The 23,550-nt window shown below is 49.3% G+C and overlaps 1 protein-coding gene across 1 annotated transcript in view; it reads left to right on the forward strand.

Moving 5' to 3' along the window:
- The first annotated feature begins 7,954 nt into the window (after positions 1 to 7,954).
- The window catches only part of LOC144153434 (uncharacterized), a 39,099-nt gene continuing 23,503 nt past the window's right edge, over positions 7,955 to 23,550 (forward strand). Inside the window, exon 1 of the mRNA XM_077685080.1 lies at positions 7,955 to 7,992. Coding sequence (XP_077541206.1) covers positions 7,955 to 7,992 — 38 coding nt within the window. The remainder of the gene's footprint in view (positions 7,993 to 23,550) is intronic.

The following is a 23,550-nucleotide window of genomic DNA, read 5'->3' on the forward strand; positions in this document are numbered from 1 at the left end:
TACTCAGCAACACCAACCTGACATTTTGGTCTTACAAGAATCGGACACCCCTTCACCAAAACTCAGAGGCTACGAAGCATACACTCAAGATCCGAGTCACCGCACCGCCACGCTCGTATCCAAGACTCTCGCTGCCCAACTACACGATATTGCCTCGCCCATCGCTCATACCTTTCTGGAAATTCTGCCCTTCACCCGAAGAGCACAAGCCTGTTCATTCTCAACATCTACAGCCCTCCAACGCACTCCCTCACCATCATCGACCACCTCATCCACAACACAATGCGCACCTCTCGCACCGCTCCTCTCATCGTTTTAGGGGATTTCAACGCTCCGCACCCCGCATGGGACAATCATCACGCAACCGAAAAAGGGGCAACCTTACTCAACGCCACTCAGCAGCACGTTCTCACTCCCTGCAACGACTTTACCACCCCTACACGGCTGGGCAACAGTGTATCACGAGATACGAACCCCGACCTCACCTTTTCACATATTTCCTACCTGGAATGGCAGTGTCTTGAAGACACATTGGGCAGCGATCATCACATTATCAATATCACTATACCCCGCCTCACTTTCAAACCTCGCATCGGTCAAGCCACACTCACCGACTGGGAATCCTTTCGTAAAGATCCTGAACCCCTCCCAGACACTATCACCAACCTAGAAGAATGGACTTCACAATTAATCACGGCTGTCAAGAAGCATTCCAAGACAATTCCGCTGACGGTGGAGAATCCCTCAGTTGACTCCCATGTTCTCCATCTATGGGAGGCTCGCCGGGGCGTCGTTCGTCGATGGCGGAGGCAAAAATATAATAGATCCCTGAAACGTCGAATTGCTGCCCTGTCTCAAGAGTCCGCGATCTACGCTCACGCCCTTCCCAAACAAAACTGGGCTACCTTCTGCGACCAGCTCCAAGGAACACTCAGCAGTAAACGCACGTGGCACCTCCCTCCTCCGTAGTCTTCTTGGCTCGAAACCTGCCAAAGCTGCCACCCACAATCACGACCGCCGTCTTCTTCACAAGTATCCCCATTCGAATGATCAGCTACTAAAAGAGCTCAAGACCACCCTTTTTGGTACCCACAGCAATACCTCTCTTTTCTGCCACGCTGATTACACCGGCGCTCAGAATCCTGCCCTTGACGCTCCCTTTACGCTGCAAGAACTCGACCAAGCTATCTCTTGTCTCACTAAAAATACCACTCCCGGCCACGACCGTATAATTAGCAAAACTATCCGTAACTTGGGCAATGCCCCTCTATCCGCTTTACTAGATTTCTTCAACAACCATTGGACAAACGGCACCCTCCCTCCGCAATGGCGACACGCAGATGTATCACTAATTCCTAAGCCCAACAAGCCAATCCAGCTCTCCAACCTTCGCCCCATCTCCTTCACCTCCTGTCTCGGTAAACTCTTTGAACGCATGGTTTACACCCGCCTTACTACTCACCTTGAAGACAACGACCTTATTCCCTCACACCATGTTTGGCTTCCGCTCACACCTCTGAGCAAGTCATCGATCACCTCAGCAAAATTCATCCCAGTGCCATCTTAGCCCTCGACGTAAAGGGCGCTTTTGACAACGTCACACATCAGGCCATCTTAGAAGGACTTCGAGAAACCCAGTGCGGTGCGTGTACATACAACTACGTGCGGGCCTTTCTTACCGACCGAACTGCCACCCTTGGCATTAGACCACTTCGATCTCACACGCCGCCCGGTCAGTCCTGGCTCCCGAGCTGTGCGCCTTCCTCTCTTCCGGGTTCCGCTCTGCGCTCAGCCGCAGCAGCTTGAGGTCCGGCGTGGTGGCGTCGCTGGTGACGAAGTAGCTTCTCGTGGCTCGCCTGGCAAGCGAAGCAGGCCCGCGAACAACTCCACTCCCTCCTCCAGGTCCTCGTGGATAATGAATGGATAGTTAAACTGGTACAGCGCAAATAGACGAAGGACAAGAACAGCAGGAACTGCCGAGCATGCGGCTGCTCGCCGTGTTTATTTGATAGCGACATTTTGTGTACCCACAAAGGTCAGCTGACACACGAAGTTGTCGGATCCTATGGTATAAGCGAGGATGTAGGCATGTGTGCAAGCTAGCCTTCTCTGACGCAGTATTAAAGGGACCCTGCAACACTTTCGATAAGCGCTTTAAGTCTTTCCTTCGCGTCTGGAACAACTGCGAAAGCTACAGTTATCGCCACCACGGAGCGGCGCTGCGTGATTTGCTCGTCGCGCCAGATACGCCTTCCGTTTCTGCTTTGTTTTTCGGGGTTTTATTTTTAAAGTTGCTATCGAATAACGTTCATTGCTGCAACTGGAGGAAAACCGGCCAACAGCCGCTACATGGCCTCAGTGACGTAATTCGAGCCGTTAAAGAATGTCAAGACCGGGAAAGAGAGAAAAATCTTTTGAGCGAGTTTACAAGTTATCTGATGGACATAGAGCAGTAATTTGTAGTTGAGGTACTTTTCGACTCCCTTATCTAAGCACTGGGCGTGTTGGGTGACTACTGCTCCGCAAGCATTTCAGATTTCAAAAAAGTTAAATTAAGTGCTGCAGGGTCCCTTTAAGGAGACAAAGCGTTTCTAGACACGTCCTAGCCATGTGCGCGGTTCTGGTGCCTTCTATTTTGTTTTACTTCATGTTTCGATTTCGCTTGTATCTCCGTTACACCAGGTTGTGCGTGTAGGTTATATATTTGGGCTCGCTTCAATAGAATACTAGTTGCAAATAACAGACCCCGTCTTGTGCTTACTTCCTCAACCTTTCGTCTGTTTGGGCTGCACCACTTCAACATAAACAATGGGCGGTATCTTGGCAGAGTAGTAGCGCAGACGACACGTTTGCCGTCCTACTACTACTTTCGTTGAAGAACGACATGCCCGAACAGCTGCCAGTTGTCGCGTTGACACGAAGCTTTTTTTATTTAAATTGTAGGTTTTAACGCGCCGACGCAACGCAGGCGATGAGGCGCGCCGTAGTGGAGGGCTCCGGAATAATTTTGCCCACTTGGGCATCGTTAACGTGCGCCGAAATCTCATACACACGGGCGTTTTTGCTTTTCGCCTGTATCAGTAAAGCGGCCCCCGCAGCCGGGAATCGAACCCGCGTCCTTGTGTTCAGTAGAACAACGCCTTAGCCACTAAGCCACCGTGGCGGGTGACACGAAGCTTACTCAAGTAGCTTCCATGTACGCTACAAATAACACGTCGGAAACTTATATGCAAGCCCATATGAATCGTCATAAGCGTGGTTTCCGCAGAAAATCTATTTAACAGATTAAGAAATGGCAGAACTGCGTAATACGACTGACTGTTACCTTTTCACAAAATACTTCTACTAGTTAGTGTGAATACTAACCCTGCTGTTTCGGTTCGTTCTTCCTTTTGGTTGGTTCGTTGAAAACAAAACAACAAAAAAATTCACCAGCAATAGTGACCTCGGCCTAATTTCTAACAAGTACTTTAAAAAAACGTCCTGCTTCGACTAGCCCAACATTTCTCCTTTTTCCTCGACGTTGCTTCGTCGCAAGCCTGAGACGATGAAACGTACCGCGCTGTCTTTCCTTTCATGGTTATTGCTTCGCAGGCGGCACTCGTACGCCTTCACACCTGTCTGCAACCGGTGGCCGATGCACTTGATACGAGGCAGCAAACGTGCTTCGGTGTTCAAATTGACCTCAAGGAATCGGCTTTTCCCGCCTTGCATGGCGTTCTTGCTATCTTACGATTAGCTGTGCAAGTGGATTTTTCGGTAGATGCCCGGAACTGAGTTGAGTTCCTCAACGTGCTTCACAGGCAGCGGACGCATAAGATCGGTTCCAAGAGGCCTTTCATTTTCACGCGACATCAGCTAGCAGTACACATCTTCCGTCTTCGCTTCGTCTGTGTGAGCCTTCCTTCCTTCCCCACAAGCAGTGTATTTACATGAGTAACAGTATTTTACGGTTACAAAATAGTATTTACAAGAGTAACAGTGCGCCAATCCTCCCCGAGACAATTTGCAGGTCCCGCCGCCGTAGCCTAGAGTCGATGACGAAGAGCTGGTGGACGTCTACAATGCCGAGGATGACTTCGCATACACCACACGCCGCGGAGGAGACGACGGCATCTTCGATGCATATGCCGACGATTGCTAGCACCGTAACTATGCAAATAAACGATGATACTGAAACTTAAATATGTGTCCAGCAATGCTCACCTACAACAGCTTCGCCATTCGAGTCTCACACGTGAGTGCAGATTCCATGAATTTTTTTTAAAGAGCGGAGCTGTTTAACGTTGAGCCCTGTCCGGTGGCATCAGCAAAAAAAAAAAAAAATACCAAGGAAAAAGTTTCGGGGCATCTACGTTTAGGTCTTAAGCTGTAAGACGCGATAGCGTTACCTCGTCGTCAAGGGAGAGCTTCAAGGGAGAACTTGGAATCATCATTCGTGTTCTCCGAGCGCCGAAGTTTTACCTAACGAAACTAGCAACAACGGATTATTGTGGGAGAAGGAGCTTCACTGCGCAGAGGTGGCAATCGACGAAACCACGCATCCTATCTGTCCTCTGTTCAGCAGTATCATTGTTCGCAAGCCTACGGGCCTGCCTTCTCCTTTCCACATTCGGACTACGACCGATTACAGCTTCAGGCACGAACTCTCTTTTGGATGCGCAGATGTACTTCCCGTTTGAAGGGAACACAGTCTTGCGTGGTCGGTTCATGAGCATGGCTGTAACAGACAGCTTTTACGGAAAGTCGCCGAATGAGCCCAATAACGGTATCACGTCAACAATGGCTCATCGGTGCATGCACCAACGGCGGGAGAACGAACTCACTGCGCAGACGCGACGCTTAAAGGGACCCTGCAACACTTGCGATCGACTACAAGTAATGTACTTTGGGATAAAGTCTATTGTCCCAGAAATCTCCTCCCGCAAGAATTATGAAAATCCGTTCACAATTAACGAAACTACGCGCGATGAGAAATCGCGCATAATCGTTCCCTCTCAACTCGACCGCGGACAACGCGACGAAAGCTGCGCGCTCTCTCCCGGAGAGGGGGGCGGCTCGCGGCGTTCTCTTCGGCGGCCTTCGGCATATCACATGCCGGGTAGTTTTGTCCTTTTCTCCGCAACGCGGAGGGGCCTATTTCCGGTCTGGTGCCACAAAAAAGCAGGCATGGGTGCCTGCTCGCAAGTGCGCGCTCGGGCTCGTAGGGCGTTTTTGAAGCAATAAACGTTTGTAGTCGAGTGGTCCCGTTGAAAGGGAAGTATTGAGCTCATCACTCAAGCTCCGCGCGCACTCAAAACACAAAAGAAACGGCAAAACTGTGCCTACAGGTTCAGGCATAGAAGAGGTTCGTACACAGCGATGACGACGACGGAAATGGGAGAATCTAGCCGCGAAGTTGACCAGTGACAGCCGATCGTGCAGCCATGGCCTATGTGACGTCCCTTAGGCCATGCCAGGGGTTGCATAATGAGGACAACTGAAGGGAGAGCGGTTGGTTTTTCCGCGTCTTTCACATCGATTTGCGCGCTCACCGCTTCACGTGCACGTGTAATATTTGGCTCAGGTATTCCTGGCAGTGTAATCTAAACGTCGCGCAGGTTTACTTGCACTGCTAAAAGAGTGTTGCAGGGTCCTTTTAATGAATCGCCACGCACCATTTATGTCATAGCATACGCCGTAGCATCATTGCCCTGCTTCCCACCCTCCAGTTAACCTTTGAATGTGGCTGCCTCAGTCGTAGTTTCCGGTTGGCAGTGGTGACTTATTTCTGTGGACACTGGGTGAGCACGGCTGATAGCGGACGGCCATCGGGCACGGCAAAATCGAGAAATGAGCCTATAACGCCGTCGCGTTAAAAACTCCGGTTCGAAGCACCCGGCACGACCTTCGCGCAGCTGCGTAGGCGGAGTCTAGCCTCGCCTATCTATGATGTCACGGCTCCGATGCGGCCACACACAGACGTTGCTCGGCGCAGTCACCGGTGTAGGCCCGAACATGCACTGAAATTGGACGCAGCCAGAGGATCCTTGAATCACTTTCAGATAGCACGCCCCCTCACTCTTTCTCTATACCCCTGTCCGCACACCTCCGCTTGTAAAGAACGAGTGATCATACACACAGCGTCTCGTGACTCCACGCCGAGGACATCGTTTAGACGGCCACAATAGGCCGAAACAATTATGTATGTTACATGATGAAACGTGCAGCCAACTGCAATGACTTCCTGCAATGTGGTGCAGTATTTGGTAGTGTCTAACTGTTTGTGGCTTTACCTGGAGTCGAAGGTCACCCTATGCGTCTGTCTTTGACTGAAGGGTGGTGGTGGCCAATGTAACTGGGTAAAGTGGTGCTAGAGTCGTTGGGTTCCTGGAGAAGTAACGCTATAGGGGGAGTTCTTTGCAGGTGTAGGCAAAGTTCTGCCTTCCTTAGAGGTAAACTTCGACAGTTACATTGGAGAATCCACGTTGAATTCTGAGGGGGCAGCTGGTAGTCATTCATGATAGTTCGGCAGCCGGTGGGACTTGCAGTTGACACTGAAGAGTGCTACGGATGATGTAAGGCACGGAGGTTGTTACGTCAGAAACAGCCCGATGAACCTCGGCTGAGATGTATTGTTGGAGCTGTGGGATCATGTTTTGTTGCATCATTTGCATGACATGGTGCTGGATCTGGTTCGTTATTTCTTGCCGCAGAATGGAGATGACGTGTTCTTTGATGGCGGCAACAAGTGATGTTCGCAACGATGCAAAAACTCCTGCTTCAGGCTTTCTAAGTTGGGAAAAATCGGCTGGGCGGCTGGAGCTGGCTGGCTGTTCTTGAGTTGGTCTCCTATAGATGGAACTTGAGAGCTCGTTGATGGCGATGCCTGTTGACACGGAAATGGTGAAATTCATTGCTTGAAAACGACGGAACCGAGCTAACGTTTGGGCGTGGAGGCATTTCATGTCCAATTTGCGCATGGTGCTTGAGCCGTTTAAACGTTGCGTCCTGGGCTTGTTTACGAGCCGGGAATGTCGGATCAGTAGCGAGATGCGCACCTTTGAAATTGGTGCAGGATGGTGTAGTCGCACACTGGTGATTTTCCACTGCGGCCAGACCACATGTGGAACATTTGGGTGCTGTATGGTTCGGGCAAATGTCTTTTTTATGACCCATCTGGTGACAGGTGTCACATACAAGAGTGCGTGGCTTGTAAGGGAATACTCTTGTAACGACGCTGAAGAGACGAACAGTGCGCGGGAGTGATAGGGCATTGAATGTGACAAGTGCCAAGTTTGTTTTGCCTAGCGGACGAGCAGTGATGATTTCTGCGGCCGCGCAGCGCAGGTGTTGCTTCAGATCATTAGGTCCTGTATTCCGTGTATTACATCTCTGATATACCCGGCTGGAAAGGCCTCGTACCCGTTGACTGGAATGACGTTTCCTTGCCCCTCCAGTTGCGTGAGACTGAGTAGATGAGTAGCAAGCAGAGGTGACGCCAAGTCTACAGCGAGTAGGTTTGAGCGTTCCAAAAGGCGCACCTGAACGGCATAGTTTATTGGAGCATCTTGACATGGCGCTCAATAGCTCGGTGCGCTTGAATGAGGCCTATTTTCTTTAGGTTGACTGACTTCTTGGGGCGGAAAATGACGGTGATGGGCAATCGGGTTCGCTGAGTTGGCATACCTGAAGTGTTGTGGTTAGCCTTGCTGGTTGTAGGGGCTTCTACGTCCTTGTGTTGGTTGCCAGTAGTGAGCTGAGAGGAGCTCGTGAAAGCGTCGGTTGATGCGGCTATCCAGCAGGCATAGCGGCGTCGGGCGGAGGGTTTGAACGGAAGGCTTGCCGCTTGGCCTTTTTTGTCATAACTGTTATGAAGTCTGTATTGTTCTAACCAGTTATATTGTCGATGTCTTCTGTTGGATCGCCAACATCCATCTCTAGCGCTAAGTAGGGGTTGAGATTATGAGAAGCCATGTCAGCAGCGGCAGTGGTCGCTGCCGAGGAGGCTGGGTTCGTCGTGACGAAGTTACTGCGATCTACGGGATTCTCCGAATTGAAGAGCCCACGTACGTCAGAAAGAAACCCCAAGGGGCGTTTTGGCAAATGGGATAAGATGACCCCGAGAAAAACAGGGTTTTCGCGGGAACGGCGTGAAGGAACTTCCACGCCCCTCGCCTTTCTCTTCTTCCTTCCGAAGAGCTAATATGCATTTACAAGCACATGTAGGTGCACTGAAAGCAGGGGACCGAGCATAGTTCACCACCACAGGATCTGGCGCCGACATGGACGCCAATTGCTCATTGCTACTTTTTGTTCAGGTTGCGCAGATGCTGACGACTTTCTGTGAATCTGGACCGACAGTGTGCCCGATTTTCGACCGGACTACGCCCTCAAATGGTGTCTGTCCAGCTTATCAAGGACTTTTCTACAACTACCCAACGCATCCTGTGACGGCGCTGCTCGCTCCTATCGGCCGCTGTTACTCTGGCTGGAAACCTGGGACACTACAGGACGACGTAGAACTACATAAGCAACTGCTGCCGCTACTCACTTTGGGATCTGGCGCCGACATGGACGCCAATTGCTCATTGCTACTTTTTGTTCAGGTTGGTTATACTTATCTTTCTGTGAACGGCAGACCGTTCAAAAAGTCGGTGCCGGTTCCCAACTCTGGTTTGATTGTTGCTGTTCGGGGTTTTCTTTGGCTTGTCGTGAACTGCTTGTCTCGCGCACATGGTATACGTATACAATTGCTGTTGTCCGGTGATATAGAACTGAATCCAGGCCCCCTGACAGAAGAACAACTAGGCAAGATGTTCAATGTGATCATGACAATACCAGCAATGCAAGAGAGGCAGTCCGATATACTTGAAGAAATTCGTTCCATTCGACTGGAGCAAGAGGCTCTGGAAAACAAGTTATCAGCACTAACCGAGAAGATCACCGATGTTGAAAATAACGTGTCTTCTGTCTTATCGGTGAAGGATGACGTAGCACGACTTGTTTCCCAGATTGACAGCCTTACTTCTGCGTGTTCTAGACTAGAAAGCAGTCAGGATGATCAAGAAAACAGGTTAAGACGGAATAACTTAATTTTTTATGGCCTGCAGGACGATGTAAGGGAAACCTGGGACCAAGCAGAGGCCCGTATTATCGCGTTCTGCTCAGAGCGACTAAGTGTTTCACTTGATTCTTCCGCCATTGAAAGGGCTCACCGATTAGGTCAGTTCACGCCTACAAAAGGGAGGCCCTTAATTGTGAAGTTTCTTTCTTTCAAAGACAAACAACGAGTGCTTACGGTGGCTGCTAAACTAAAGGGAACGAAGTTTGCGATAAGCGAGGACTTTTCGGCTAAGACTAGGCTTGAAAGACAAAAGTTGCTTCACTTTGCTCGAGAACGGGGAGGGGATTACAAGCTACGGTTTAATAAACTGAAAATAGGTAAAGAAACTTTTGTTTATAACAGCGAAACTGACGCTGTGACTCCGTGTACTCGGTAGCCACGACAGAACACTGCTTCCTCTAGAAGAGGGCCATCAGGTAGCCATGACCTTGTACGCATCACTGTCAATTGCCGCAGCCTCAAGAATAAAACTACCGAATTCAGTTCGCTAATGGAACTTGTGAAGCCGCATATAGTTATTGGAACGGAATCCTGGCTCGACAACACCGTAAATGAGGGCGAAGTATTCCCGTCTAATTATTCGGTTTACAGGAGAGATCGCAATTCCCATGGTGGTGGCGTTTTCATCCTCGTCCACGACAGCATAGTAAGCCAGCCTATAAGCATCGAGACCGAATCATGTGAAACTGTCTGGTGCAAGATATCGTTGAAAAATGGTGCCTCAGTTGCCATAGGTTCTTTTTACAGACCACCTGGCTTACGAACCCCTCAACCCCTGTTTCAGTTGAGCAACACGTTGTTGAGCTTACAAACGAGTTATGTTATTCTCGGAGGTGATTTTAATTTGCCAGACATAGAGTGGCAGTCCACCAGGCCCATGCTGCGCAATGCATCTCTCTTGTATTCTGCTTTTCACGAAATGATCAATGCGCACTCGTTACTGCAATTTGTAGAAACGCCCACTCGAATTGGTGCTAGCAGTGCTAACTTACTTGATTTATTCTTTTGCAATGACTCTGATCTTGTATCATCTGTAATCACAATACCCGGTATTAGCGATCATGACGTTGTTATCGCTAATTTAACTTGTACCACCAAGAACCATCGGCCTACAGAACCACGAAAAGTGTTCTCTTATGAAAGAGGGAACTACTGCTCGCTTTCACAAGCCCTTGATGCATTTTTTCCTGAATTTCAGCTGTATAGTTTATCTCTAGACATAAACGAACAGTGGAATTTATTCAAAACTAAGATCCTGTCTTTAACACAAATGTTCATCCCGTCACGCATAATCTCAGCGAAGCGTCGCACTGATAAGCCATGGCTCAGCAGGGAAACAAAAAAAATAGGCTGTTCAAAAAGCATTGCAACTTGCCTCGGCCTGAGCTTCGCTCCAAGATTAAAGAGTTGAGCAGAGTTGTGACGAAAGAAATCCGCAAGGCGCAAGATACTTATCTATGCTCACTCGGCGAAAAACTGAAAACCAACCCTAAATTGATGTGGAAATATGTTAAAAGTAAAAATAACTCCAAGGCTACTATTCCTGACGTCATGGAAGGTATTAACAATGCCGATAATACAACGGGTAAAGCTGAAAGCTTTAATATGTACTTGCAATCCGTGTTCACTCAGAAAACTTGCTTGAATGCTATACCGCAAAGTTTTAATGGTTATACGGAAATGCAGGATATAGTAATATCCCAAGGCGGCATTGTGTCTCTTCTAGAGAAGTAGATGTGCATTCAGCCTCTGGCCCTGATGGCATATCTAACTTTGTACTGAAGCGCTGTGCAGTGTCTATAGCCCCCTTTTTAACCCTCATGTTCCAATCATCACTTCGACTGGGTGCTCTGCCAACCGACTGGAAAAATGCAAATGTGAATCCAATATTTAAAACTGGCGACAAAACCAAGTTTTCAACTACAGGCCTATCTCTCTGACAAGCGTTTGCTGTAAAACATTGGAACATATCATCTATACAAATCTAATGACTCACCTCCAAAGCAATAATTTCTTTTCCCCGATGCAACATGGCTTTAGGGCGGGCTTCTCGTGCGACACGCAGCTTATATAATTTGGGCATGACCTCGCAACTTCTGTAAACGCAGGCACCCAGGTTGACTGTATCTTTCTCGATTTCCGCAAAGCGTTTGATTCCGTACCACATTCTTTGTTACTGCGCAAACTATCTGTACTTAATATACCGAGTGAACTTCTGAAGTGGCTGGATGCCTATCTTTCTGATAGGAAACAGTGCGTTGTGCTTGAAGGCGTGAGTTCGTCGAGTATTTCTGTGGTATCTGGCATCCCACAGGGATCCGTTTTGGGCCCACTACTGTTTTTAATATTTATTAATGATCTTGTTGATTGCACTTCGAGTCGTACTAGACTATACGCTGATGATTGTTGCATTTATCGTGACATTACTACCGTAGCCGACACTTGGTTGTTGCAACATGATCTTAACTCTCTTTTTTCTTGGTGTCAGTCCAGGGGGATGACCCTCAATCTGTCGAACTGTAATCTAGTAAGGTTTACCCACAGAAAACAGCCACTACTCGTTGACTACTTCATGGGCGGAGCATGTTTGCCTGTAGCCACTGAGTACAGGTACCTTGAAATTTCTTTCTCCGGCAACCTATCTTGGAATTACCACATTCATAATTTGACAAACAAGGCCAGCCGTGTGCTCAATTTTTTAAGACGTAATTTCAGACAGGCTCCGCCGAAGGTCAAGGAGGCGTTGTACGTATCAAATGTGCGTCCAATTTTTGGAATATGGTTGCAGTGTTTGGGACCCCTCAATAAAGGCAAATGTTGATGCACTTGAACGAATACAGGCACGTGCCGCCCGCTTCGTGACAGGCGACTATGATTTCACTAAAAGATCAGCAGACATTTGTAAAAAATTAGGATGGCCTCTGCTCGCAGTAAGACGTAAATACCTAAGACTCTCGCTTTTTTTTAATATATTCAACTCAAGAACTGGCATCAACAAAGAAGCGTACTTAAAACAACCAACATATATATATCCCCTCGTACCGATCATTGCCTAAAAATTCGTGAATATAACTCTAGGATTAACGTTCTTAAACATGCTTTCTTTACTAGAACTATACACAATTGGAATTGTTTGCCGGAGGAAATTGTCTGCGCACCCCCGTCATGTTTCATCAAAAGTTTGCAAACTTTTTTGCTGAAGAAATAGCATGCCGTTCTGTCTACTGGCACTTGTAAAATTTGCGATGGTGTTTGCTTTCTGTACATGCCTTTTTAGATGCAGAGCATCTGATTCACTCGCCTTGTCCCTCCGGCGTCGTCGTCGTTGTTGTCGGCGTTGTCCACCCCTCTGCCATTCTCCTCGCCGCGCGAGCTGCGCTCTCCGCCGCTCTCCGTCGCTCACCCCCTCTCCTCTCCTCTCCGATAACGAACACTCTCTCGCGAGGGGCATTGGATTGGATTGGATTGGATTTGATTTGATTTGATTTGATTTGATTGGATTGGCTTGGCTTGGATTCGGTTGGATTGGATTTGGATTGGATTGGATTAAAGTGGATTGTGTTGGATTGTGTTGCGTCATAGCCGCGGCACGTTGCGTCATAGCCGCGGCAGACGCGCTGGGGCCGGCGCATGTGCAGTATTCTCTCTTCCGCGGTTTCCTCTCCTTCGGGCGCGCTGCGCATATAACCGGTGTGCCGTTCTCCGGCGAAGCAACATCCACGCTTGGCTCAAACACCTAGAGTCCACGCCGCTTTACAAGTACGCCAACGTCGTCATCGACTGGGACCAGCTTACGCAGTCCCCTCAACGTTATGCGCGCTATAAAACGCGTTCCCTTCGCCGCTCCGCCTATGCGTCGCATCTACACAGGGGCTCCCGCGAGGGGAGGTGGGAGTTTTTTTTTCTTCTCTCTGTGTTACTTCATTTTTTTTAAGTGCGATGCACTTTATAAGCGACCCCAAACCATCCACTGCCGGCGGCGGCGGCGTCCGCAGCCCTGCTCTCCCTAGCAACGGCGCAGAGCGGAGAGGAGCGTCCGTAGCAACGGCGCAGTGACGTCACTCACCACGTGACGCCACGCCCTCACCGCTCCCTCGCGGCGCGGCGGTGTGCGCCGCGCGCATCCCTCTCCTCACCCGCGCCGTGACGTCACGCACCACCTCCTCTCCCGGCAGCTGCCGTGCGCCGCTGCGCGCGTCCCCCTCCCCCTTCGCTCGCTCCTCCTCTCTCCTCGCTGGCTGCAGCTGCGCGCGCACCCCTCTCTCTCGCGCGCCCGCCTTCTCTCTCAGCCACCTGGCTCGGCGCGCTCAGCGCGGCGTACCCCCCTTTATATGCAGCGATAAACCGCCAGACCTCCGTGGGTCGGCTCGCGCGCGCTGTCTCGCTACAGTCTCCTGCTCGCTCTGCTCCAGTTTAGACCGTTCGCTGGCTGGGCGCCTCTCAAGGCCATGTCAGAATTACTACGCCGTGTACTCTCGGCGCAAGAAATGCATTCGCACTTCCTCACGATTCCCTTCGGGGAGGTGGGGGCAATTTTTTGATATACAGTATCTTTATGTCACATCTGTAGTCGCACCTTTTTAGTACAAATCACTGTTAAAAAATCGCAACCTCTCAGTTTCACAACTGTATTTGTATTTGTATTCCTATTTGCTTCCCCCTCCCCCCTACACTAATGCCCTTGAGGGCGATGTAGGTATGTGTATAAATAAATAAATAAATAAATCGAAAGCTTAAGGAGAGTGTGCGGGTTAAGCAATTGGGGTGCACATATTCCTCAATCACTTCTCTCTATGTAACATTCATTACTCTTCTTCTTGCTCAAGAAAAGGGCGAATAACGGGACCTTTGTCACCTTTTCAATTCTTGACTTTTAGTTTTCATTTCTGTAATAATTTAACAAACCCTCATGCATATGCATGTGTGCAGCCACGGCATACTCATGCATCGTGCACAACCACACTCTCTCTACGGCAGGCACGCTTTATGAGAAGATAAAGGGAATTGTCAGACTATGGGTAATGCAACGTGCTGTGTAACAAATAGGAAAGGAGAGAAGGTGGGAAAACAGAGATAAAAGACAAATGATCATCTTTCTCAAACGCGACCGATTCGCCCGCGCAACCAGCACCATCCCCAGATAGATCTGATTACCCCAAAACCCACCAGGTTGAAGGACTTACGGCACAACCGCGAAGCGTATCTAAAGCCACACTTATACATCTTATAAAAGATGAACAGGTCCAACTGAGGCAAGGAGCAAACGGGTATCCTCCTACCCCTATCACGACTCTTCGAACACTGCGTTACAATACGTGGACAAGACATTATTATAAGATGATCAAGTAAGACTCATCGCCTACATCAAGCAACCCATAGCCTCTCTCCACCCCACCTAACATCGCAACGAAGAGCGACGATCCACGGACGCCGACCCAACAAAGCCCCACAAGCTAGACAACGCCGTCTCGGAGGACACAACTGGAAACCTAGGTAGTCCCTAGACAGAGACGCACGCTTCCATCAAGCGGAAATAACGATCCAGTTTTAGGGCGCAGCCCTTTGCCGCCCGTTCGGGAGCTGAGCGGCGTCGCCGTCGTCGTGACCGAGTAAACGATGGCTGGACCAACGAGTGGAAGAAAAAGCGAACGATGAAAGAAAGCAAAGGAGGTCGAGTGTCGCGAAATTGTTAGGGTAGGGTGGTTCACCGTGGCGGCGCGAGCCAGCGCTCTCCTAAAGTGTGCGGTGGGGAACTGGAGGGGGCGGTATGCTGTGCTCGCACGAGGCGCTCGACGGCGCGACACTTGGCGAAAACGTGAGGGGGGCGTGTGGGTGACTATGATGTGCGTTCGCTGAAGACGCAGTTCGCCGTCCCTTCCTGAGACGCACTTCGCGCCGCCGACGCAGAGGCTCATCATCGTTGATAGAACAGGCCACGAGCGAGTGCTGCCTCAGCGCACTGGTGCTCCGCCCAAATATCGCTTTAGGGAATATCGTAATCACCAGCCAATTTTCTTTCATTAATTCTTGTCGTGACGAAAAGGGAAGCAAGAATTCTAACGTAGCAAAACGAAAAATATAAACCCCATGCGTCCTTTCGTTTTACTAGCGATTCCAGCCTATGGATGTAATGTAAAAATAAAAGCATTGGTTACAACCGCACGTCCAAGGTTTGGCCGAAGACCGTATCAGGAACACTTTTGAATTCCTGAGAAATCTTGGGCAAAACGTCACATCTTTTGTTTGAAATTGATAGAACGCGTGCCCGCATTTCATTCGCCACTACAAGAAGCAACGCACGGAATAAACAGTTGTGCCAGAACCTGCTTCTGTGTCACTACCGTAACAATGTTTCTAGTTTTAGAAATTTGCACTTCGGAATGGCGTCATTGTCCTTGCGGTATGAGCGTATAAACCTTCGCAAGAACAATAATCAGTTGACTAACGTCCACGCAGCCGACACACGGAAAAAACGAAAAGACGAGAAAGTCGTGTAGGACAATCGAGCTATCCCAGAAACCCATTGCGATGCCTGAATTTCCGCTAAATGATGTCTCGGAACACCGTCGTCCATTCTCCTACTAACTATCAATAACGCCTCACGACCCTGAGGCGGAAAAGCGGGAGCATTTCCAGTTTATCGCTCTCTTGCAGCACATGCCTGTTTGTCACACGCTGTTTATTCTACTCTGCAAAATTGCCGGATGATCTCATCGCTCCATCGATGTTCCGTGGTTAGTCTCTTGTTGTGTGTGCGAATATAATGTCGCTTCCTCCTGCAGTAGGCGTATTAAATGAAGCAGGTTTAGGACGTCGCAATGATGACCCCGTGATTCTATCGAGGCCATTTACTTGCGAACGTACGCATGCAAGCAAGCGTACGCCAGCTCGCTCTTACAAACCCGGATTGCTACAGCGAAATATATATTGCTACAGTTTGACGGAAGTAGGCGCTGCAGAGTAATAGGTGCTCGAAGGCCGCTTTCATGTAAGAATGTTCTGATATCACGTGTTCCCGTGATGCCGCCATGCGTGCAATATCTCTATGAAGAATTTTGTTTCACAGCAAGCTCACACCCAACAGAGGTATTTGTAAGGCGGAAGTTGTAAACTGGCCGCGTGTCTGCTTGTTTAGCTGCAAATGTTGTCGAAAGACGGTATACTTCTGCCGCCACTGCCTGGTAACATATCTCCTTCCCAATTTGACGCTTTGCCCCTCCTCTTCTGCTCCTCCAACGGGGAAGGAAATCGTGGTTTGCTCAGTAAATCAAACCTTCTCGCGTTCGCGCTGCTCCCGCGCCATCTGTTGGGGACTCTTTTTAAAGCAAACCTTTCTACATTTACCAGCCGACGTTTCGTCATAGCGTGTGCCACAAGAAGAATAACAAGCCTTTATTTTTTTCAGCAGACGGTGTTACAATGCCTGCTGACGGGGCAGGAGGTAAAGACATTGAGTGCCTGATGAGGGCTCCCGACCAGAAACTCCCAACCAGGCTGAAAAATCTGCTAGAGCCGCCAGGAATCGAACCTGGGCCCGAAGAGAAAGCGGAGCGAGAGCCCGCCTTCTTAGCGACTAAGCTACGCAAAAACACGTGGAAACGGGGAGACAGACGCTGGTTTTGATTCAGCGGCTGGGGAGGCGGAGGGAGCTTTTTGGAGGCGACCAAGGAGTAAGATAAAGAGGAGCGGCGACTTCACTCTCTTCGACGGGCCCTCAGTGTCCCTCACTCACGGAGCGCAGTGTAGATGTCGCGGCGAATGGGCGCTATTACTGAGCGTTCCTCGCGCGCCGGAGCCTGCTCACATCGGCGGGAACGTCGGTCGGTGGGTGGAACACATTCAGCGGCTTTATCGTCTGCTTTAGAGACGGTTGTTCTGGGCCTGTTTTGGCGAAGCTTCGCGTCCATTGCGCGCTTCCTTCGCATGGCTTGATTAACTCGTTCGTCAGCACCTCCTGGCTAACTCGGACCCGACGGAATTAAGTGGGCGTACGGGAAAAATACCCTAAGGATTGGTTTGCAGGGCGTGAAAACATAATGTAGAGACCACTTACAGATATCTGGCCGCTGGAGAAACGCTACCTTCTGCGCACTGCTTGCCACAAATAGGACCGCGTTTTCTAAATTGGTGAATACCAGGTCGGCTGTGTTTTAATAGGTATTACAAAAGGCGAAAGGAGCAGCTGATTCTGATAAATAGCGGTTATAAAAGTTCCCTCAGCTTTCTCACAATTCCCAAACTTACTAAACTAACTATTTTAAATCAGTATAAATGGGAATCACTTAGCTCACAAGCCGAATCGTTTCGGTGTCTACGCTTGTGTTGCGCGGTGGTGTAGCCACGATTGATTTATTGATTGTAGGCTTTAACGCGCCGACGCAACGCAGGCGATGAGGCGCGCCGTAGTGGAGGGCTCCGGATTAATTTTGACCACCTGGGGATCTTTAACGTGCGCCGAAATCTCGTACACACGGGCGTTTTTGCTTTCGCCTCCATCAGAAAAGGGTGTAGCCTCGAGCTAGAACATCAGGATGGCCAGGTTCCCCTACCTCACCCTTCCAAAGACGCTCCTTTCCGTTTTCTTTCTGATGACGCACGGCCGGGCTACAGCGGCGGCGTCCGCCGCTCTAGCCCTGCCGTTACCGACGTTGCTGCGTTCGGTACGCAGAACCCGCGAATCCCAAGTAAAGGCTGGCAGAATCTCTGGTTTCATTCTTTGTAGAGCCACGTGCGTGAATTCAAGTGACGTCGCATGGGCACTTGTTATCAGTGTTGTCGTTTACAGCTTTCCTTTGCAACCACCTTCAAAGCGTAGATTGGAGCCATTTTTTTGGTTGCGCTTTAGTTAAGGAGTTCAATACGACATGTTTTGTTTTGGTGTTTGCTTTTATCTTGTATCTCTTCGCCACTATTTTTAACGCCTTGTTTTTTATGTGTTGTCGCAAAACGGATTCACATAAATTCTTAATTAAACGAATGCTGATCTTTTAATTTGAATGCTTAAATTTTGTCTGGAATACGCCTGAGGCCTCCTTTGCCCTGAATAATGCAGGCATGTATATATGAGCCACGACAGCAGTTTTAGCAGTCTTGAATGGTCTTGGCTATATATGGTTCCTATTCAAGCATTATTTCACCTGTTTTTTGGCTGGGCGTGGTTGCATCGACGTACAGATGGACGGATGGACCAAATTTCAGCGTTTAGGGACCCAAAGAAAGACTGTTGTGCTTCATATTGTTTTACAGATACGCACCACCGCTGTGACCAAAACGTAAGTTATGTGACGTTTTCACTGGCTGGGGCATCAGTGAGCACAGGGGGAGCGCCAGCTTCCCTGAAAAAACAAGGAGTCCGCACATGTTCTAACCCACTGATCTTATGGGTTGGTTATGAGGTTTAACGCGCCGACACTACACAGGCTATGAGGCGCGCCGTAGTGGAGGGCTTCTGAGTGATTTTGACCCCCTGGATATCTTTTACGTGCGCCGAAATCTCGAGCGCACAGGCGTTTTTGCTTTTCGCCTCCATCAGCAAAGCGGCCGCCGCGGCAGGGAATCGAACCCGCGTCTCAGGGCTCAGCAGCAAAACGCCTTAGCCACTGAGCCATCGCGGTGTCGAGCCCACTGCGCATGAGCCCACTCCTCATGAACACCTGCGCATAAGAGAGAACGCAACGGGAAAGTGGCCATGACAGCAAAATGCAAGTTTGGTTCATTCAGAAGATTGCCTCGTTAGAACAACACTGACACCACTTCCAACACAAACTTCACTCAAATAAGCTATTTAATTAGGAAAAAAGAGAATGGTCACGTGAACCACGAGCTAACCTGTGACCTGTGACCTGGGACGTATTATGGGCAGCTGTGCGATCGGCTGAGGCCAGCAAAAGCAAACGCAAGGCTAGGCTGGGCTTACAAGTTTGCAGGACAAGCTTTTTGGCTTAATTTATTGAAAGTTCTTTTTACAGTTGTAAGAATGGTGGGGTAAACAATGGAAGTTAGGAACAAACACGTAAGCTTAGAAGCACCAGTGCCTCCTGCACGCACAATGCTAGTTATAGCTGCACAGCAGTCCGGCCTTGTGGGGTTGTCTCACACGACACTGGCCGTTTGGCGTAATTAAGCGACATTGTTTTACGTCGCCATGTTTGTCGAGCATACCCAATGTTTCACGGAACGATTACTATCAACATTAACAAAAATAACCCAGGTGCAAATCCGGTCATAAACAAAGCGAGTGCTGGCAGTGGGCCTGAGCCGCATTGTGGCGCAATCTAGAGGATGGACGGTAAACGAAGCAACAAAAAACAGTTCGCCGTCTGCTGAGCCTTAGTCAGCATAGTTTTTTAAAAACTGGCCGCAGGGCAGTTTTGAAAACTGGCTGCAGGACGGGTAATTGAAATATTTCTTTGAAACACCTGCCCTTGATACTTCATCGCTGACGTCACGGAACAGACGATTTAGCGGGAGAATTGAAATTTTGTCTTAAATTGTGCAATTATCCTGTGAACACAGCATCGTTTACTGCCGGACAAGCGCTGTGGGCACTATAAAACACACATTCTTTTGAATAAAACAAATTTTCATTTTGGGTTCATGGCCTCTATAACTGGTGGAAGCGTTCCCTCAACACCTCTCCCCCCTACGCACACACACAAAACTCAGCCTCTGCCTCACACCCCCTTATGTGTGCGCGACATTTCGTTTCCAGGTGCGTGCAGGCCGGGAACTTCCGGTACGATGCAAAACTTTAATTAAACGGGGTCGTAAGCTTCTGTCCGAGCCAAAAATGAGCTGAAGGGTGCGAAACCGCCCGTATACAGGAAAAGAATGTACAGAACTTATCTAAAGGTGGATTTCCTGTAAGAAAACACCTAAAATAAAAAGTTCGAACTGTTGGGTCTCGAACCCACTATGTAAGCGCATCAGGTACGCAACCATCGAGCCTACAGAGCGAATAGCCAGCTCATTTTAGCAGTTGATCACGAAGTTTGCCGCAGTGTTCAAAGCTAACCCCCAGACGGCGCTAGGTATGACGGGAAGTGCCCGACCTGCACAGTCTTGGAAACAGAATGTCCCGTCATCCGAGTTTATTTGTGGGGGATTTGCCCAGAATCCTCTGGCTCACTATCATTTATGCAACATGCACTTGTGGAAGATTGATCTCGAAAGAATGGAGGCTCCGAGAATCATGCTAGAAATACAAGCTTTCTGCTCCAACTTCAACAATGTTAACCATTTCTTGTCTTGTTTGGAGGCATCTACTCCACAGCTGATGATAATCGGTAATCGGCCGTGAGATTCGCGTCACTGGCCAATCCATCTGAGTGGGTATGTTGAGGGGCGGATGTTCAGCCTTAAAGTTCGTTTAACGTTGAGCCTAACGGCGTGCTTACCAACGTCAAACTCACTGCACGGCAAGCTTCGGGTATACCAGACGATGACGTTAGAGCTGCTCAACGTAAGGTTTGTTACGCCTACCATGGGGCCGTCACATTCCTCATGAAAACGTCAGGCCACTGCATATCCGCAGCCCCAGCCGCATAACGCGTCGCAGCCAATGGTGACGTCAGGCTGGCACGTATACAGAAGGCATGCGCGTGATTGCGGCCACGTGACGAGTCGCAGCCAATGGGATGAGACTTGTGAGATGGAATGCTGTGTTCTCAGCCAATGGGATGAAGGAAATAGTGAAAGCGTTTGTTGGCAGCGCTGCGGATGAACGGTTTCACTCTTTCCTCGGCGGAAGACACTTTGAAGCACTTCGAAAGATGTCCACAGCCCTCAGCTCTCTCATCCGACATGGTTCTGACTACCTTAGACATACTCTAAGAAAAAATAGCAGAAAAGGGAGCAACTTTCACTGTTCGTCCCTTGAACCACGCAGTTCGACCCTCTGACCAACTGCTTACTCCCTCAGCCGCACGGGTATCGGGCGAGGAGCAGCGTTGTTCCTCCACCTCCTCCACGAACCGCTCCCTCTCACCCTCCATGGCGAGAAACATGGCTGCTCAGCGGTGCCGAACAAGCGCCAGCCAGCGGCATCAACCACTCGCCACCGCTCGCCACGGTGTTTTTTTACGTAAACTAAGTGCCACATGCATGAAGTAAGCGAATTTTGAGCGCAAATATTTCACCACATACTGCTGCACGCGCCCCTAATAGCGGCGCTCATCGCATATCGCCCGCTATACTAAGCCTATTCCGGCCGGCGGAGACGTCTTGTCCGCTCTCAGCGATTCAAAACAACCGCCACCGGCGCTGCGTGACGCACGACCGTACCTCAGGGAGAAACGCGTCAATCACCCGAGGCAGCCACCGCGGGCGCGGTCCTCGCCCACTTGTAGCAATGAGTTCCAGTTTTCTGTTCTCTTTGTAACTAACATATAAAGAAGAAGATACGTGCGATCGTTAACGTCCTAATGTTGGCCAATTTTGTATTTTATAAATATGAATGTACAGCTTCATAAACATGCAATGAGTGGCACACCTCAACCCGCCTTCCGCATCTGACAAACGACGGCTATATATACATGAAGTGCAGTCGAGGCGAGTGTTTAATTGTGATACGGCGTTTGTTGATGCTTACGGTATTAAGTTTTTGAACGTTGAAAATGAGTACCGTGTGCCGCTTGACACAATTATGCTGTATGGACTACATAGCATCTGGAGAAACAGTATGGCGGTACGCTACTCCGACCCAGATGCCAGGCTCATCAGACACTACTTCAAAGAGTCAATAGGTTCTTTTGTGCAGATACAGAAACTTCATCCCTCTAAAACAGAGTGGCTACCCAGAATTGAAGCATTGTTGGTAATGAAAGAATATTGAAATCACCCCGCTTGCCCAAGAAGGGCTGCAGTTCTAGTGTTTGTATTGAGTATTGAGTGTACATATTATCAGTTACATGTGTCTGTTTTGTCATCCTGTCAAAGAAGGCAATAAAAAAAAGCTTTTGTTTGCGTTTCTGTCGTTTGTGTTGTGGTGTGCAGTTGTGCATGTGCATGTAGTGTGTTCCTGACGTTGAGGTTATGGCGTATCCTTACACAGAGTGGTGCGTGTAAATGCATACATCTATGAATTGCATATGCCTCCGAAAAAGCCTCTTCGGGCTGAACCGTGCTTTTTTTTTTGTAAGGCTATTTTAGAGCAAGAATATTGGAGCTTCCGTTAGGCTCTGGTGTTGAACAATCAATTGACAGCACAATCTATGAACGATCGTTTTTTTTTTAAATAAACAAATGCTTTTTGCCGCAACAATCCTCGTAGTGCCCGAAAATGCCCCTCAAGGTATTCAAACACGCTCATAGCAGCATGCACAAACCCCTTAGGCGGTGCTTACTATACGCGTAGCCTGGTGGCGATGAGATATGCATAATAAGAAGCAAACACGAGCGCCGCACTGAGCGGGTTTGTTTACCGGCGGCCATTTTTGTTGAAGGGAGCAACGTTGCTCCCTCCGCTAAAGGCACAACGTTTCTACTTTTGGGGAGGAACATATGATACATCGCAGTTAGTTTTTTTAGGGAGAAACTACCACACCCTTTTTGTAGCGTACGCTACACTGGCCGAGGTTGAGCAGTTTCTCGTGGGCCGTGAAGGGCCGTACTGCGCAAGCGCGAAGAGCATGAGATTGGCTTGGCTTGGCTTGGCTTGGATTGGATTGGATTGGATTGAATTGGATTTTATTGGAAATGCAATCCAATTGCAGTTCGTGTGTGTAGAGAATTAGGTCTCCACATTCGCCAGTCTGCGCATTCCAGAGGAGTAACGTCATAGCCGCGGCAGACGCACTGGCGCCGGCGCGTGCCCAGCTGTCGGCTGCGTTGCGCAGTAGCCAAGTCTGCCACTGCTCTGGAGCCGCTTGATAGCCGTTTCGCGTGGCTCCTGGAGAGCCGTGCTGCTCATGCGCGAGGAACAGTGACTGGACTGGACTGGATTGGAAATCGTTTTAGCAGCAGTAAGCATGATAATCAGCTAATCCTAGACAACCAGAAAACCTAAGAATAACCAGCTGAACCTTAGCTCACGCTACGTATATCCTGGCATAGCCGAGCTAAGCCACTGCTAATTTTTTCTTAGAGTGTATTTCATCGCTAACCTTGACAACATCGTTGTTGCGGGACCAAGCATCACCAACGACATCAGCATCACCCGTTGCGGCAGGCACGGGTGATGGTCATCACATCGTCCAACTTCATCGCACTCGTCACTCTATTGCGGCTTCGACCTGGGCGGTCGCTTTGAGCTGGGGGGCTACCGTAATTACCCGATTCTAACGCGCACTTTTTTCCGGGAAAATAGGTCGAAAAATCGCACGCGCGTTAGAATCGGATACGAAACCAAAATTGCTGCAACCGCGGAAATTTCGTCCCACCCATCGCCATCGCCATCTCAAGATGGCACCAAAGTTTTTAGCAACAATTCTTCGGACGCATGAAGC

The sequence above is a fragment of the Haemaphysalis longicornis genome, unplaced genomic scaffold (assembly GCF_048455015.1).
Source record: "Haemaphysalis longicornis isolate Haplotype H1 unplaced genomic scaffold, Haemaphysalis longicornis Haplotype H1 scaffold_9, whole genome shotgun sequence".
Lineage (NCBI taxonomy): Eukaryota > Metazoa > Arthropoda > Arachnida > Ixodida > Ixodidae > Haemaphysalis > Haemaphysalis longicornis.